The sequence below is a fragment of the Microcaecilia unicolor genome, chromosome 8, assembly GCF_901765095.1.
Source record: "Microcaecilia unicolor chromosome 8, aMicUni1.1, whole genome shotgun sequence".
Classification (NCBI taxonomy): Eukaryota; Metazoa; Chordata; class Amphibia; order Gymnophiona; family Siphonopidae; genus Microcaecilia; species Microcaecilia unicolor.
The window spans coordinates 186265556-186285176 of NC_044038.1; the positions used below are offsets into that span (position 1 = coordinate 186265556).

The 19621-nt window shown below is 43.6% G+C and overlaps 1 protein-coding gene across 1 annotated transcript in view; it reads right to left on the reverse strand.

Annotated features, from left to right (window-relative positions):
- Window positions 1-2858: 2858 nt before the first annotated feature.
- GFRA3 (GDNF family receptor alpha 3) overlaps window positions 2859-19621 on the reverse strand; it is a 39254-nt gene continuing 22491 nt past the window's right edge. The window contains exons 3-7 of the mRNA XM_030213440.1: window positions 16432-16774; window positions 13245-13354; window positions 7605-7739; window positions 3012-3127; window positions 2859-2903 (exon numbers count right to left, since the gene is read on the reverse strand). Of these exons, the coding sequence (XP_030069300.1) occupies window positions 2859-2903; window positions 3012-3127; window positions 7605-7739; window positions 13245-13354; window positions 16432-16774 (749 nt within the window). The remainder of the gene's footprint in view (window positions 2904-3011; window positions 3128-7604; window positions 7740-13244; window positions 13355-16431; window positions 16775-19621) is intronic.

The following is a 19621-nucleotide window of genomic DNA, read 5'->3' on the forward strand; positions in this document are numbered from 1 at the left end:
GGGCTATCTCACCTTCCTTTCCTCCAAGCAAATTCCATTTACCACCACCCTCTGTTGAATGTCGGTCAACAAGTTTTCAATCCAGTCCACCACTTTGGGTCCTAAGTTCATCCCTTTCAGCTTATTCATGAGTCTTCTGTGGGGGACTGTATCAAAGTCTTTGCTGAAGTCCAAGTAGATTACATCTAGCGCACGTCTCTCATCCAGTTCTTTGGTCACCCAGTCAAAGAAATCAATCAGATTCGTTTGGCAGGATGTTTAAGTTGTCCTATTACATCTTCCAGGTTAACAGATATTTATTTTAGTTCCTCCAACTCATTACCATTAAATACTGGTGTGGAAGCTGAGCAGAAGACACAGGTACTTTGCCATCAGGGGCCATCTATCAGCTGCCAGTATCAGGGTTCCTTTCCCAGGACCATCTCGCTGATTCCTTGTGTGGGGACAATGCTTAGCTCCAATTAATATTCCTTTAAAAAATCCAAGACCTCCCTTAAAACTTATTTATTCCTCAGGCTTTCTTTTCCAGGTGTAATGCCATATACCTTCTGCCCTATTAGTCAGTCCTGCCTTTGCTTGAGGAGCACCATGTGTTGTATCCTGTCCCTTGATATATTCCTTTTGTTGTCCCATGTATTTGATTTGAATATTGTAAATGCATCTTATTTTTCCCATTTTGGGTGCTCAAGGATTCCTACCCCTCTTGAGGAATATATTTTATCCTATGTATTAAATGTCTCTTGATTTTCCTCCTTTCGTTGCTCAATGATTTATACCCCCTTGAGTAGTAGATTTTATCACAATTCACAAAAAATGGTCCCACTTATACAAAGGAAAAAAACTCTAGGATAAACAACAAAATATTACTTGTATCAAAAAGGAAGGAAAAAGCCTCAAAGAGCTCCAAGTCAAAACTGACCTATAGAGCTGTAACGATCAAACTGATCTGCTCATCATCATTGGCAAAAAACCTTCTATAGGCCAAAATAGCAAACTTCAAATGTCCAACCACGAAAATAGTGAACTTAAATACAGCCCAGAATTACCAATCCAAACTTCAAAACTGAATGTAAACAAACACTTATCTTGACGTGCCACTAGTAAGCCAGTTTCTCATTGTCCCCAGGACCAACAGTGGCCAGCGTTTCACATTGGGTCCACAAGACAGGGGCTGCCTCTGGCCTTGTATTCCTTTGGGGGCTATCAGTAACCCAGGGATTTATTGCCTTTTTTATATAAATAATATTTTGTTTATCCTAGAGGGTTTTTTTCTTTTGTATAAGTGCGACCATTTTTTTGTGAATTACATTAAGTACATAAGTACATAAATAATGCCACACTGGGAAAAGACCAAGGGTCCATCGAGCCCTGCATCCTATCTACGACAGCGGCCAATCCAGGCCAAGGGCACCTGGCAAGCTTCCCAAACGTACAAACATTCTATACATGTAATTCCTGGAATTGTGGATTTTTCCCAAGTCCATTTAGTAGCAGTTTATGGACTTGTCCTTTAGAAAACCGTCTAACCCCTTTTTAAACTCTGCCAAGCTAACCGCCTTCACCATGTTCTCCGGTAACGAATTCTAGAGTTTAATTACGCGTTGGGTGAAGAAACAGTTTCTCCGATTTGTTTTAAATCTACTACACTGTAGTTTCATCGCATGCCCCCTAGTCCTAGTATTTTTGGAAAGCATGAACAGACGCTTCACATCCACCTGTTCCACTCCACTCATTATTTTATATACCTCTATCATGTCTCCCCTCAGCCGTCTCTTCTCCAAGCTGAAAAGCCCTAGCCTCCTTAGTCTTTCTTCATAGGGAAGTCGTCCCATCCCTGCTATCATTTTAGTCGCCCTTCGCTGCACCTTTTCCAGTTCCACTATATCTTTCTTGAGATGCGGCGACCAGAATTGAACATAATACTCAAGGTGCGGTCGCACCAAGGAGCGATACAAGGGCATTATAACATCCTCACACCTGTTTTCCATACCTTTCCTAAAAATACCCAACATTCTATTCGCTTTCCGAGCCGCAGCAGCACACTGAGCAGAAGGTTTCAGTGTATTATCGACGACGACACCCAGATCCCTTTCTTGGTCTGTAACTCCTAACGTGAAACCTTGCATGACGTAGCTATAATTCGGGTTCTTTTTTCCCACATGCATCACCTTGCACTTGCTCACATTAAACGTCATCTGTCATTTAGCCACCCAGTCTCCCAGTCTCGTAAGGTCCTTCTGTAATTTTTCACAATCCTGTCGCAAATTAATGACTTTGAATAACTTTGTGTCATCAGCAAATTTAATTACCTCGCTACTTACTCCCATCTCTAAATCATTTAGAAATATATTAAAAAGCAGCGGTCCTAGCACAGACCCCTGAGGAACCCCACTAACTACCCTTCTCCATTGTGAATACTGCCCATTTAACCCCACTCTCTGTTTCCTATCCTTCAACCAGTTTTTAATCCACAATAGGACTTTTCCTCCTATCCCATGACCCTCCAATTTCCTCTGTAGCCTTTCATGAGGTACCTTGTCAAACGCCTTTTGAAAATCCAGATACACAATATCAACCCACTCCCCTTTGTCCACATGTTTGTTTACTCCTTCAAAGAATTGAAGTAAATTGGTCAGGCAAGATTTCCCCACACAAAAGCCATGCTGACTTGGTCCCAGTAATCCATGTCCTCGGGTGTGCTCTGTAATTTTGTTTTTAATAATGTTGTTGGTTACACCTCCATTTTTGCCTTCTATAGTATATTTTACCCCATGTTCTTTATTTTTCTCCCCTTTTTTATTATGTAAACTGCGTAAAGCTTTGTCATTGATTTATGGTATATTAAATGAACATGGAATTTATTGTAGTTGCAAGTTTGGATTTGTTTTCCACCAAACATCTACCTGCAGAAGAAGCAAATACACATGCATTATGTATTCGTGGGAATTGTCTCAATGCAAATCAACAGACAAATCAAAAATATTGAGATACAGAAGGTGACTAATTCTCACCTTGTCAGGAACTGAAGAAATTGAGGCACCTGGAACATCCCATTGGATGGTGTGGGAGGATGTGCGGACAGTCAGCAGCATCTTGTTAACTCTCATCTGAGACTCTATTGCATTTTCTGAAAACAGAATAATCATCAGTCTGGTAGCGCTATAGAAATGATTTATAGTAGTAGAAGTAGACTGGAATCATTTAGGCCTCTCACATGCTACAGAACCTGACACTTATCTCTGCTGTTAATACTACTGCATATGTGGACTGTACTTTTATAACGGCCAGTAATCTCAGATTGTTGAACTTTCCTGATATATGGGATTACTGTCTGCTGAAATACTGCTTCAGAAATATTTTAAGGGGGCACTGTTACTTACAGAGGATATCAAAGTTTCCAAATGTTATTACATTCCCTTTAAATCTCGTGCAGTAGATGCAAGAAGGAATGGGTTTTGGGTGGGTTTGGGGGGGGGGGGGGCTCAGCAGACAAGGTAAGGGAGCAATGGTGAGGTGTACCTGGGAGCATTTTATGAAGTCCACTGAAGTGCCCCCTAGGGTGCCCTATTTCCTTCCTGGGATGCCAGGGGGATCAGTCTTGTAAAAATGCTGGCTCCTCCTACATCCTAATGGCTTGATTTTGTGCATTTTGCACTTGGATGTTTTTTGTTGTTTTTTTTCCCCGAAAATTGACCAAAAATCAAAACATCCAAATTACAAAACCTTATTCTAAACAGTATTAAAAAAAAAAAAGATGTTTTTCTTTTTTTGAAAATAGACTTCTTTGCTATTCAGATTTTGGAAGTTTTTTGCAAAACATCCAAAGTCGGACTTAGACGTCATATCAAAAATGTTCCTCAATGTGCCTTAAAGCTGCAATCACTCACACTAGTCCTAGAGCTGCTGTAAATGCTCACATCAAGATGTTAATAAGGATGTATATAGTGTTTTTTTTATTTATGCATATATTCTATTTTTACATTCCAAAACAGAAAAGAAAATGGCATAAACCAATTAGGTCATGTCTAGAAGAGACACAACACTAAACCAAAAACAAACTTTTGAAGGATTCAAGCAGGGAAAAGAAAAAAACAAATTGGTAAATATTCAGCTGGCTTCAGTCCAGGTTTTTTTTTTTACATGCTGACTGCTGCAGGCAGAATTAAGGCCCGATTTTAATTGCTGGGCAATGTCCAGGCATTGATACTGAATAGTGGGGCAATAATCAGCCAAGATTGTTGCCCAAATTATTTATTTATTGTGATTTATTAGCCCCTTTATGAAAAGATTCACTCAAGGTGGTGTACAACAGGAACAGTTTAATATAAAACTTATAATGTTGTTAACAGCATAACAATAGTAAAATGACCAAATATAAGCATAAACACAATCCATGAAGTAAACTTGGAAATGGTGAGTTGAAACCTAGTAACAGGACTAACATGAAACAGTATCAAATATTAACAGTTAAAAGCACTGTAGAATAATTATGTAACAGGAATATGATAAATGTCAGTACAATACAAACAATACTATAATAGACATCATGGAGGAACATTCAAATAATAGAGATATGATAAGATGACAGCATAATACCAATTAAGCACCTAATAAGCATGCATCGGAACATTCAATAACATAGATATGATGCTAACGCTTTTCCTACAATACAGTGAGACATCTTACTGTGTAGCCAGGGGTCAAGTGCAGATATATAGATGGAGACAAGATGGATAGTACAAGTCAATTGGATGCAAGACAAGTTCTATGCACGGTTAAACAAGATATGAGCTCATAGGAGCCAGCTGTGTGGTTATTTCAGCACCCCCAATACTGAACAAACTACTTGACTATGTCCAGGTGTCCAGGTAGGGATAATTTCCATTGGGTTTAGCATCCCTAATCATTTTGAAAAGTTGTCTCCTATTATGAGGAACTGCAGAGTACGCAGCAAGCTAGTCCAGGTGCGGAGTGAATGTATAGTCTAACACAGGGTTGTCCAACCTCAGTTATTAAGGCCACAATCCAGTTGGGTTTTCAGGATTTCCTCAAATTAATATGCAAAAGGCCTATACGCATGCACTGCCTCCATTGTATGCAAATAGATCTCATGCATATTCATTGGGGAAATCCTGACAACCTGACCTGGCGAGGGCTGAGGTTGATTACCCCTGGTCAAACAGTACATGTACTTTTATGTGGGACCTGACAAATATTCAGCTACAACCTGCATAAGACACTTATATAGGTGTCAGCTGAATATTGGCTGGAACCTACATAAGACATTATGCAAGTCCGATTGCCCCCTGATCCCCTTTCCATGAACCCCTCTCTGATTCTGAACCCCATGACTCATCTTTAAAACAGAAGCCCCTCCATAATTTCAAGCTTCACCCCTTTTTCCCCTCCAGATCTCCTCATAAGTCCCCTTTACCCTCAGAAATTACCCGGAGGAGTTCCGTGGTGTCTAGTAGGACGGGGCTGGAGTGTTCACCTTTCTGCCCCATTGGCTCTGGGTCTAAAAATGGAGGTGCTCCCACTGGTAGTGTCAGTGTAGACAACAACAACAGTCCAAATAACCGATAAAGAAACTTGTTTATTAACATTTGAGTCCACTCCCACAGTCTCCTTCTCCAAACTTGGCATGGACACCACCAAAGGCATTGCTGCAAACGACCTTGTAACTGATCACTGTTGCCTAGGTGAAGCATCACTCACACGTTAGAAACACTAGATCCAGCGTCACCCCTTTTCCTTGTGAGTTCCATCACATAATGCAGCAGGACATGTTTATCCACTCCATTTAATTGTCTCTCCGACCTCATGTGCATCTTTCTTTAAATTAGTCACCTTATTTTCAAACTCCTCTTACTCTCTTAACTATCTATATGTTCCATCTTTGCTTATACCCAACGCTGTCTATTAAAACGTTCTATTACATATTGTGTTGACGTATGTAATATACTATAGTTTGTACTGTAATTTGAATATTTTTACTGCTGTAATTGTCTATTGCTTATGTTTGATTTATTCTGCTGTACATTGCCTTGAGTGAATTCTTTCAAAAAAAGAGGTAAATAAATCCTAATAATAAATAAATAATAATAAAATGAATACTGAGGGAGCTCAGAGGAGTCCTGGCGGGACTTCTTAAGGATTTATTTAATAGATCTTTAGAGATGGGAGAGGTTCTGCGGGATTAGAGACAAATTGAAGTGGTCCTTCTTTACAAAAGCAGAGACAGGGAAGAAATGGGAAACTACAGGCTGGTAAACCTCATTTCTGTGTTAGGAAAAATAATGGAGTTGCTGCTGAAGGAAAGGATAGCTAACTGTATAGAAGCCAACGTGTTACAGGATCTGAGGCAACATGGCTTTACCAAAGGAAAATCCTAACAAACGAATCTGATTTTAATTCTTTGACTGGATGACCAAAGAAGAAAATTTGCAAGATTTTATCTATTTGGATTTCAGAAGACTCATGAATAAGCTGAGAGGGCTGAACAAAGTGGTGAACTGGATTGGAAACTGATTGACCAACAACGCATCAGAGGGTGAAAGTCCTGTTGACTGGTTGGAATGAGTATGAACAGGTGCACTATGGTAAGGGCTACCAATCAGCAGGATTACCTGAGTGTGACCTTATTGAGGATTATTATTGATGTTTATTGGTTGTCTATATAGGAACAGCAATGCCAGGGCTAAGTGGGTATGGGGAAATGTGAGAGGGATGTATGAAATTTGGCTTTACACACTAGGTAGCTAAAACTTTTGGATCAGCAATCTGCTTTGATTAAAGAAGTCCAAGCCCTGTGAACTGCCAGACTGGATTATTGCAATCTACTGTTGATAGAGCTGCCAAAAAATCACCTCCATTTTTTTACAGTTGATTCGGAATGTGGCAGCCAGGTTAGTGACCGGGGGAAGGATGTTTAGGGCTTATACTGGTTTCCCGTTGAGGCTGGTTTGAAATTTAAGGTGCTGCTATGGTTTAGAGCCATCTTACTTATGAGCAGTATTTAAAGTGGTATGTAGACAGCAGACCTCTGAATGTACAGTATGTATGCTGTGTATAGCTGTTCTTAGGGAGGTAAGCTGTTGAAGTGGAGGCTGAGTTGCAATGCACAACTGTATTTTATAAAATACACATGTCCATACAGCAGGTGTAAATATGCATCAGCATGTGTGCAGTATTGCAGCTGGTTCTAAGACTATATCAGAACAGGATTCAAATTGGTGCCCTGTGGAACTTTTCACATAGGTGTCTTGTTATAAAGTCAGGCTCATATTGCACAAAAATATGTGCTAGTCATTGGAAGCGCATCTGTAGGCCAGGGACAATTTTCTACAAGTCTGTTCATGTGTGTAGAAAGCTGTTCTGCACATGTGAATCCGTAGTCTCTGCGGTGTGGATCTGTGATGAAACAATTAAGCATTTATATGAAAGGAAGCTCTCATAATCATAAAATATTCAGTGTCTCATTAAAGATAGTCACTAGGATGAGATGTGGTTTATTATCAGACGTGATATCATTTTACTCAGGATGCAATCAACACTCCTTTCTACATTGCGTTTGGCATTGCTCTGTCTCTGGTTGAACTTACTGAGGCAAATGTTGTTTGTGAACATGTTAAAGATCTTCTCACACTCATCGTGTTCATTTCCACTGCTTTCGCAGCTGCACCACAGCGACACTTCCATGCTGGTATTACCCGTGTAGTTCGGTGTCATGGCAGTACCTTTCCATAAAAGAAAAGGACGGTTATTAGTTCCAGTTCCTAGATATAATCTATACCTGGGAATTTTGAAGATGTTTAACCTAATCCCACTAAATGTCAGATCATATAAAGTGATGTGGCAGCCGTGTTAAAGGCAATAAATAGAAATAAAACAAAACATATAAAAGAAAATAAGATGATACATTTTTTTATTGGAATAAATACATTATTTTTATTAGCTTTTGAAGGTAACCCTTCTTCTTCAGATCAGAAATAAGCAAATGTTGCTGCTTTTTAGGATTTACAATTCAACTCATTGTCTTCCGAAAGGGTTGGGGTTTTTTTTTTTGAGAGTCAATTTTATTTGCTTTGAAATCTATTCTTCTCTCACGGATGAAGGTGAAAGAGACAGTTTTTTCAGCAATGGTGAGCCTTTATGATTAAGCAGATGCGGATAGAACTTATGGCAATTCAGGACTTTTCCCAGACCACTGGTCAGCAGTTTCCATCTATCTGGGAACCTTTTTGGCAGACCCTTGCCCCGAGACCTCGTAGCCATCTTTTGAATTTTTAGGCCTTATGCTGCTTAATAAATCTTGGTTATATTGTTCAGCCGGAGGGGTGGGATGAGGACTTAGGAGTTGTTAATGCATAAAACGTTTGGCAAGTCATACCTCATGTTACTGATATTGTGACTGCTGTTGTATTGTTTGGCAGTCAGTGAATAAGATTTAGACATACATAGAGGTGATAGTGGTCAGTGCTCTACACGTGTAATTCAGCACCACTGACTGACTCTATAGAGGATGGCCCTGAATATTTGGTGTCTTTTGCATACTTCTTCCCCCCCCCCCCCCCCCCCCCCCATCAACTCACGTGCCACAAGGAACTGCAAAAGAGCAGAACAATTGTTCCAGAGATGGCATCAGCAGAAAGATTTTGGAGAAAATGAGGGGGACTAATCAGTGGCGTAGCTAGGGTAGTTGACACCCGGGGCCGGTCATTTTTTAACACCCCCCCCCCCCCCCGAAATCCAGTACTAGGCATACCAAGAATACAAAACACTCAGGACCTATAGAGCAATTCTACCATACCATAAGCAGTAATTTGTTCGAGTCACACAAGGAAAAGGAAAGCATCTTAAACACTACAGTGAGCACTAGAACATCAATTCACCTATTGTAAAACGAAAACAGACAGATTAGTACAGATCGTCGATCCTGCACAGTCAATGCCAACCTAAAGCCATGTCTTTTTCACAAATAGATACACCCTAATCCACTATAGAATAAGTAATCATAAACTTTCTATTTAGACAAAAATTAAACTGAACCCCCAAGATGCCAGACTCTGCATACAATGCAACACCACAGAAACAGAAAATGTCCTCTAGTACTGTGCAAAATATAAAGACAGCAGATGTAAATTTGAAAAAACTAACAAATACCAATCACTACTTTACAAATTAACAAATAGAAATAAAACAAATAATATCATTTTATTGGACTAATACATTTAGCTTTCAGAGGCCAAAACCTCCTTCCTCAGGTCAAATCAGTATAGTACTGTTACAGTGTCCTATTCTGACCTGAGGAAGGGGGTTTTGTTCTCCGAAAGTAAAATGTATTAAAATTAGTCCAATAAAAAGATTACCTTATTTACATGTTCTATTATAAACATTTATTAACACAGCTACAATACTACTTTATCCTAAAGCAAAAAAATAAAAATATATATTTACAGTTCGTTGTCTCTAGTTTCTGCTTTCCTCATCTTTTCACTGTCTTCCTTCTATCCAGCATCTGTCTTCGCTCTCTCTCTGCCATCCAGTGTCTGCCCTCTCTCTCTGCCCCTTCCATCCAGTGTCTGCCCTCTCTCCCTTCCATCCACTTGTACCCCTTCCATGCACCATCTGCCCCAGTCTGCCATCTCTCTCCCCCCTTCCATCAACATCTGCCCTCTATCTCTGCCCCTTCCATCCACCATTTGCCCCAGTCTGCCCTCTTTCTCTCTCCCCTTCCACCCACCATCTGCCCTTTCTCTCTGCCCCTTCAATCCATCTGCCCTCCCTCTCCCATCCGTCCAGGGTCTGCCCTCCCTCATGTGCCCCCCTTCCATCCCCTCTCTCTCTGCCCCCTCTTTTCAGCCCCCAGTTCCAGTCCCCTTCATCCACCACATGCCTTGCATCCCCCCCCTTTCAGCCCCAGACCCATTCTCCCACCTGCCCCAGGCATGGACCCATTTTCCCTCCTGCCCCCATGTCAGACCCCAGTTCCAGCTTCAGACCCCTTCTCCCATCTGAGCACTCCCCTCCCCCCTCTGAGCACCCCACCCTCCCCAATCCCATTTAAGCACCCCTCTGAGCTCCCCCACCCTTCCCCAATCCCCTTCTCCCCTCTCTGAGCTCCCCACCCTCCCTAATCCCCTTTAAGCACCCCTCTGAGCTCCCCCACCCTTCTCCCCTCTCTGAGCTCCCCCACCCTCCCTAATCCCCTTTAAGCACCCCTCTGAGCTCCCCCACCCTTCCCCAATCCCTTTCTCCCCTCTCTGAGCTCCCCCACCCTCCCTAATCCCCTTTAGGCACCCCTCTGAGCTCCCCCCCCCCTCCCCAATCCTCTTCTCCCCTCTCTGAGCTCCCCACCCTCCCTAATCCCCTTTAAGCACCCCTCTGAGCTCCCCCACCCTCCCTAATCCCTTTAAGCACCCCTCTGACCGCCCCACCACTCCCCAATCCCCTTCTCTCCTCCTTGATGCTCTCCCACCCTCCCTACTCCTCTTTAAGCACCCCTCTGAGCGCCCCCACCCCTCCCCAATCCCCTTCTCCCCTCTCTGAGCTCCCCACCCTCCCTAATCCCCTTTAAGCACCCCTCTGAGCTCCCCCACCCTTCTCCCCTCTCTGAGCTCCCCCACCCTCCCTAATCCCCTTTAAGCACCCCTCTGAGCTCCCCCACCCTTCCCCAATCCCTTTCTCCCCTCTCTGAGCTCCCCCACCCTCCCTAATCCCCTTTAGGCACCCCTCTGAGCTCCCCCACCCCTCCCCAATCCTCTTCTCCCCTCTCTGAGCTCCCCACCCTCCCTAATCCCCTTTAAGCACCCCTCTGAGCTCCCCCACCCTCCCTAATCCCTTTAAGCACCCCTCTGACCGCCCCACCACTCCCCAATCCCCTTCTCTCCTCCTTGATGCTCTCCCACCCTCCCTACTCCTCTTTAAGCACCTCTCTGAGCGCCCCCACCCCTCCCCTATCCCCTTCTCCCCTCTGAGTCCCCCCCCTCCAGATCCGTTCTCCTGCTGTCCTACCCTGTCCTGCCTTTAACATTTTTTTTTTCGAAGCGCTGGAGAGTGGCAGGCAGCGCGCCTCGCGTCTGCCTGTGCTAGTAAAGAAGATCTTGCTGACGCTGACGTCATCGTCCTTCCCACACTGAGTCCCGCCCACCCTCGCGGTAATAGGAAGTTGCCTCAGAGGAGGTGGGACTCAATGTTGGAAGGGCGACGATGTCAGCGTCAGCGAGATCTTCTTTACTAGCAGGGCAGATGCGAGGCGCGCTGCCTGCCACTCTCCGGCGCTTCGAAAAAAAAAATGTTAAAGGCAGAGCAGCGGGAGCGGAGCACCCCCCCACCCAATGACACCCGGGGCAGACCGCCCCCACCGCCCCGCCCTTGCTACGCCACTGTGACTAATGAACTTGGAAGAGAGCCAGCTTGGAGGGGATGGGGTGGATATAGGATGGATCTCAGAAGCTGACTGCTAGGTGGGGATAGAGACTGGTGGGTATGAGGTTAGAAGAGAATGTGTATTGGGGGAGTGGAGGGAGATGACTGAGGAAGGAAGGAATTGGGTGGGGGGAGGTAAAGGACTGCACACTCGCAGTTCCCAGCCCTCCTTAATAAAAGCTTGGTCCACCTGAAGAGGGATAGAGCAGGGGAACCAGCAGGAATGGGCAGTGCCCAGCTGGTAAGCTTAAAACCCCAAGTCCAGAGTGAGGAGAGGAGGCCAGACAAGAAAAGGGAATCCCTAAGGAATACCTTTGTACAGTGCACAAGTAAATTCATGTTGGATTACTTCTGTAACACTGGCAATTGGTAAACCAGGTGCTTTAATTTGTTTAGTAGAATTAAAAATTTATATTTGTTTGACTCAAAGCTCGGTGGGTTGTTTGTTGTATAAAAGGCCTCCCCGTGGATTCAGAGTTTGGTTGCTCAGCCATACTATTTTACACTATTACAGGGAGCAGGCCTTCCTTTTATGTAAACCAATGTGAATGTGCCTGATCAGCCAGGCCAGACACACCATTGGAAGGACCCCCCTCCCCCCCCCCCCCCCCGGTCAGCTGCACCAGTAGAAGTTATCTCCACAGGCCAGTTGCACCACTGGAAGGATACCCCCCCCCCCCCAGGCTGGCACAGCATTGAAGGGAAACCCCTCCTTTGCTTAGAGCACTGGCTGCTTTGTCCAGGGATGGACCTAGTTGTCATACTGAAGGTAGAGATCACTGCCCTAAACCTGCAATTGAAGAAATATAATGGAAAATAAATTAGCATCTTTTCATGTCAAACCCCTTCTAGCCACCTCCAAAGTAGACCAATCTGACTATCTTACAGTGATTTTAGGATTTATCTCGGGCCTTTTCAGTAGTTGCTCAAGGCAAGTTACGTTCAGGTAAGGAGATATTCTCCCTGTCGCTAGAGGACTTATAGGTTTGTTTCTGAGGCAACAGTGACCAGCCCAAGGTCACAAGGAGTATCAGTGGGATTTGAACTCTGGCTCCTCAACCCACTACTCTAACCAGCAAACTATTCCTAATTTATGTCACAGAAAAGCTGCTCCAGATGATAACTCTATGACAGGAGAATGACCAGGTGCCTGGCTGTGTGTGAACACTCTTATTTGGGCATCAAATAATACCAGAGAAGAACATCAGTCCAAGATGGGAACAGCTGTTAGAGCTGCCTGGATTGGAAATATCACTGAAAGATTTTGCTGCTATTTCATCATAGTTAGTAAATACATTGTCTTTGCATGAAAAGAGCAGAAAATGTTTGTGGATGCCTCATGCTCTAATGAAAGATGGATATAAGCCTTACTAGAATGAAACAAAAATATCTATTTGGTATCTATCTTTCACATACTTTATTGATTTTCAGTGTGATCACGGGTGTGTTATATTTTCGTTGATTTATCTTTAAATATCTTTGAGTCACTCAGCAATGCTACAATACAAATTGCAAAAAGAAACCCAAAAAAACAAACAAACCCAATATATCCACACAATATTGGTGAAACAGCAGAAGAGGTGACAACAGTTTCTGAATCTCTCCTCTTCATTTTATTTGGTTTATGTATTTCCATTTCGCTCATTTAGTTTTCAAACCATGAGTCTCTTTCGGCTTCTCACTAATTATCACATGACAAAGGAATATCAAGTTAAGACACACAAATACTAGACAGAAGCTGTAGATTGTTCACAGAACAGTAATGAGACTAAAGGATCTGCACCATTCCCCAGAGCTGTAGAAATATTCCTCACCAATCATTCTCGTATAAGATTGCAGACATCTTCCATCTTGTTCACATGAAGAGATGGTCTGGGATGAGCCCAGGAGCTGGCAGTGTGTCCGGAAGTCTGCCAGGCGGGATCTGTAAAAGTGAGAGAATCACACTTTATTGTATCTGTAAAGAAAATTTTTAAAAAGTCTTGTTCTGTGAAGCCCCCTGAGTGGCATCATTCATGTGTGGTTGCACTGGAGGCAAAATTGCTGGGACATCACTCCTCCCAGTGAAGGTTCCCCCCCCCCCCCCCCTGAGCTGGTAAAATCTGTTCTGGGGATGGGGGAAGGGAGGGTCTTATTACAAAGGGCTGATTTTGAGGGAAATACATCTGGGACACCTCTTAGGGCATGAGAATATACCTCCACTCCATATGTCAGGGGTAAAGGATGCCAGGGAGCACAGGATTGTTGAAAGTGGGGAGGGGAGCCCTACTATTTCTTTTTTTTTTTTTGCTGAGGAGAGGGAATGGTGCTTCAGGGAGATGTGGAGAGAGACACCTTTATTCCACTAGGTTTGGGGGAGGGAATCCACCATGCTAACCAGCTATTTCACTTTGGGCCAGTTAACACACCTGAATTTTTTATGTTCATGGTCACATTAGTATTTCAGCCACAGTATTGAGAGCTGACCTATACCTGCAGTAGACATATTTGCATTGCACATTAAGTCCTGTTTTTACATGTGCATAAAAATGTTAGAGTTTCATGGTACAACTTTTTTACTGTATGTTTAATTTAAGAGCATAAGAATAGCCCAATGGTTCATCTAGCCCAGTATCCTGCTTCCAACAGTGGCCAATCCAGGTCACAAGTACCTGGCAGAAACATTCCATGCAGAATCCTAAAGTTGCTTCCCCATGTCTGTGTCAATAGTAGACTATGGACTTTTCCTCCAGAAACTTGTCCAAACCTAGGCCCTTATTTATATATTATAACCTAACAACCAGGGGCGTAGCCAGACCTCAGCAGGAGGGGGTCCAGAGCCCAAGGTGGGGGGGCACATTTTAGCCCACCTGCCCCAGACGCCGACCCTCCCCGCCACCCTCAACCCCCCCTGCCACCACAAGGACCCCCGCCAGCCAAACCAGGAGGTCTAGACTGGTCTAGACCCACTAGAAAAATGGCAATGATAATTCGTAGAAGTCAATTTGCTTCATTACTTTAAACGGATAAGTTACCTGTTTAAAATTATTCTTGTCATTTATGCACTTGGGACTAGAGTTTATAAATTGTGCTGAAAAATCGGTGTGGAAAAAAACACACTTAGCTTTATACTATAACCCATGCCTAACGTTAAATGTTGTTTATAGAATACTAGTAAAAAAGGCCCGTTTCTGACACAAATGAAATGGGCGTTAGCAAGGTTTTCCTCAGAGTGTGTATGTTTGAGAGAGTGTATGTGAGAGTGACTGTGTGTGAGAGAGAGAGAGAGTGAATGTGAGAGTGTGTGTGACAGAGAGAGAGTGAGACTGGGTGTGAGTGTGTCTGTGAGAGTGTGTGTGTGTGAGAATGAGTGTGTGCCATGGGCCCCCCCTCCCTCCCTCCGAGTTCCAGGGTCATCCCCTCACTCCCTCCGAGTTCCAGGGTCATCTCCCCCTCCCTCCGAGTTCCAGGGTCATCCCCTCCCTCCCTCCAAGTTCCAGGGTCGTCCTCCCCTTCCCTCCCTCCGAGTTCCAGGGTTGTCCTCCCCCTCCCTCCCTCCGAGTTCCAGGGGACTGAGTTTCAGGGTCCCCTCCTTCGGAAGGTGACGTCACACGCATGAGGGTGTCGTCATCTCTCCCTTCCTCCCTTCAAGTTTCAGGCCCCCTACCTCCAAATTTTAAAAGTCAACTTCACTTACGAAGTCAAGTTTATGGCGGTCGACAGCAGCAGCGGTAACAGGCGTGCAGGCTCGGCCCTTCTCTCTCTCTCGGCTCTGGTCCCGACCTCATTTCCTGTTTCCGCAAGGGCGGGACCAGAGCTGAGAGAAAGAAGGGCGGAGCCTGCACGCCTGTTACCGCTGTTGCTGTCGGCCGCCGTAAACCCGACTTCGTAAGTGAAGTTGACTTTTAAAATTTGAAGGTAGGGGGCCTGGAACTGGAAGGGAGGAAGGGAGGGACGACGACACCCTCATGCATGTGACGTCTCATGCAGTTGCCTGGTAACTCTGCAGCGTTCCCTTCCAGTGATTGGTCTTTACAAACACGGAAGTACGTGATGTCATTTCAGGAGATGGATACAGCAGGAGCATGAATCCTTCAAGGCTTCACTCTTTCAGCTTCAGAACGTTGAGGGTGCTTTTTATTATATAGGATGTGTAGCGCCTAGACTCACGACTAAATTTAGTTGCAACCATTTATGCCAAGTAAAACCTGGTGTAAACACCTAACTTGGGGACAGATTGGGCGTATTCTATAACAGTGCGCATAAATTCCAGAAACGACTATGACCTGGCCACACCCCCTGCGCATTACAATTTACACATATCACTTTACAGAATATACTAAAATTTGTGTGCGTAAATTATAATGTGTCATTATATGCTCATTATATGCTCATTATATGTGTCAATAATTGCTCATTATTGGTTAATTATTGGTGCCTACTGGCTTGTTAAACAATGAAGTTGCATATGCAGTTTGGCTGAACTGTCAAATTTGCACACGCAGTTTAGTCGCCATATATTGAATTTGGGGGTTTGTGCTAAACATGTAAATTATGCACACCAACGACTTACAATGCTGCCCCAGCCCCCCACCCCCACCCAGCCATGTCCCATTTTAATACTAATAACCTTGGCTGATTCACAATTTAAACAGCCAAAGTTATCTGCACAAACACTATGAATCTTTTTTTTTAAGCACGTATGCATTTGCAGCAGCACAGACCATATAATTCCTTCTAAAATATTGACCTATGTATTTTTCTATGACTCACTTTTACTGTCCTCAAATATATTTCCAACCTTTACTCGGCTCCTTTTTAACTCTCTGCAAAATGAACAAACATTGACGGCAATTTCCTATTCTTAGATATGAGCAGCTCCACCTCATAGCAAGAGGTCAGAAAGGGAAATATTATGACAAAAGAAGCTCTTTGGGGATCTTCACCATTTCGGCTAGGAGGCAGTGTAACACTCGCCACTTTTCAGCAGTTTAAGAGAAGAAGTGCAGCCAAAACACCTACCTGCACCCATGATGTCTGTGACAGGTATCCACCAATTGCAGGCAATTTGGTTTAGATTTCACCTGAAAGGAACAATCTGGAAAAATAGTTTGACGTCTGCGTTCTGCACATGAGGAATCCTGACAAGGGCAAAATAAGATCTTTTTGATAAAGTCCTCAGGCACCTTTCTGAAGAAATGACGCAGATATCGTTGACACTTGCGCCGTTTACAAGACTCCCCAGCTCCTACCCCTTGGCAGTTGGATACATAGTTTGTGCGATGTTTGCTGCACTTTTTGTCTGCATTGCAGATATCAGCCACATGTACACAGAGATTTGCTCCATCCCCAGCCAAGTCTGAGTCTGAAAGAGATAAGATATACAAGGCTTTAAGAATATTCATTCAGTGTAATGTAAGAACATATATGCACAATTGGCCACCACGACCTCTAGTGTCTGCCTCGTGGTACTAGTGATACCGCAAGACAGCCACTAGAGGTTGCACTGGTCATTTTGTGACTGGAGCCACAACAGACAGGAGCGAGTGGGCATCACTGTTGTCCACAGGACCCCCTAGCCCATCAGGGAAATAGAAGGATTTGGAGGAGCCTATGGGGTGGGCAGGGGGCTCATTCGGAGACTTCAGGTCATCAAGAGGGAGTGGGGAGGGAATCAGAGTTGCTGAGAGCACCTGCATCCCTTATGTGGGTCCCAAACAAAATTTTGGCCAAAACCCCCATAAGCTCCGACAGCCAGTCCATGCCGAATTAGTTCCAAATATTTAATGCTGGTGTCCCGACATAGCTCAGCATTGAATATCCAGGGCTAATTCTGTCTGCAACAGGCTGATTATTGCCAAGCAGCCCCAAAACTGATACGGTTTGCAGAAAGTCCTGCATTCCATTAAGGATAAGATCTAAAATAGTCCCCTTCTTGTTGGTTCCTGAACCAGCTGCTCCATGAAGCAATCATTTATTTCATCTAGGAACTTTACCTCCTTAGCATTTCTGCATGTAACATTTAGACATCATAGGCTACCATTAATATGGGTTATTTTATCACAACTCATGCTATTTTAGCACAGGGTCCATTTTATGCAATAAGACTTAGTTATCAATAACCCACACTAACAGTAAAATAACCTGTCTTAACACACTATCAGAACCCTCATCCACACTCTCATCACCTCTCGCTTAGACTACTGCAACTTGCTTCTCACAGGTCTTCCGCTCAGCCATCTCTCTCCTCTTCAATCTGTTCAAAACTCTGCCGCACGAATAATATTTCGCCAAAGTCGTTTTGCCCTTATCAGCCCTCTCCTGAAATCGCTTCACTGGCTCCCTATCCGTTTCTGTATACAATTCAAACTCCTCTTATTGACCTATAAGTGCATTCACTCTGCAGTCCCTCACTACCTCTCCACCCTCATCTCTCCCTACACTCCTTCCCTAGAACTCTGTTCATTAGGCAAATCTCTCCTAGTTGCACCCTTCTCCTCCATCGCTAACTCCAGACTCCGCTCCTTCTGTCTCGCCGCACCTTATGCCTGGAATAGGCTTCCTGAGCCATTACGTCTAGCTGCATCCCTGGCTGCCTTCAAATCCGGGCTAAAGGCATACCTGTTTGATGCTGCTTTCAACTCCTGACTTGTCACTTTTATCTTATCCTTGTGTCCTTCTGTCTGTCCTTCCCTTATCCTTATTGATCCTGTCTGTTTGTCCTGATTTAGATTGTAAGCTCTTTTGAGCAGGGACTGTCTTTCTTCATGTTCAATTGTAAAGTGCTGCGTATGACTGGTAGCGCTATAGAAGAGATTTATAGTAGTAGTAGTAGAATTTTTAACTTCAAAACCAAAACAGCTTTATACTTATGCAGAAAGACTATCCCCTGAGTAGAGAGCAGAAGCAGTATTACACTCAAAATTCAACAAATATAAAAGTGGAGAAAAAAAAGACTTCGGTGAAACATGCTCAAAATCAACAATGTGGTTAGAGTCTATTTCCACTCCCTGGTCAAAATAAAATCCACTAAAATGTAACAAACTCCTAAAGACACTCTCAGCACAAGAGGAGAGACAACAAGGTCCCCGCTCAAACAAAAACTTCTCAGCTGAGGTAACAGACCCCAGTCCTCCGCCGTCCAACATTGCACTGCTAGTTGCCCCCTCCTGCTGCCCCTGGATTCCAGGTATCCCACCTCTCCCAAGGTTGCTGGCAAGGACACCCTCCATTACTCCTCCAGCAACTCAGATTGCACCATTGTAAGAAGTTCCTGCTCCAAAACTGATGGTTCACAACCAGGAGGCAACAGTGGTGTGGCAGCTTCCAGGGAAACCCTTCTAAGGCTGGGCAGCTGTTCTGTTGCTACAGATAGTGAGCAAATCACCTAGATCCAGTGGGGACTGTGATGTGATCAGCTGGAAAGTGAGAGGCCGTGAAAGAGCCAGTACAGCCAGAGAAGCCAAGGATTTGCTTCAATATTGCTCCTTTATATGGCTATAGTGATAAGATAAGGAGGAGGAGGAATCAGTTTTGTGTCCTGCAAATCTGATCACCTCATTCATCTTTCCTATCTATAGATAATGTATGAATATCTTAAACAGCACAGGTCGCAGTACATACCCAGGGGTATTCCAATTTTCCATGTGTTTAACTGACCATTCAGTCCCATTTGCTGTTTCTGGTCTTTTAACCAGTTTGCAATTCACAAAAGGGCATGACCTCCTATCTCATGACGCTTTGATTTCCTAAGGAGCCTCTCATGAGGGACTTTGTCAAATACCTTCTGAAAATCCAAATACGCTATTCATCAATTGGTTTACCGTCATCCACTTGTTTATTGGGATTTATTGACCACCTCTATGAAGCGATTTACCCAAGGTGGTGTACAGCAGATACAGTTTAATATAAAACTTACAGTTTTGTTAACAGCAGAACAATAGTAAAATAACCAAGAATAAAATAAATGAGGTAAACTTGAAAACACTAAACTGAAACCTAATAAAAGAACTACCTTGAAACAGTATAAAAATATACAGATTTATTTAACAGCACTGGAATTTAAATACCAGAGATATAGTACAATGTTAAGCATAATACTAATGATACACCTAATAAGCATGCATTAGAACATTCAACTAACATAGATATGATGCTAAAGATTTTCTACAATACATCTTACCATATAGCTGAGGGACCAAGAGCATATATA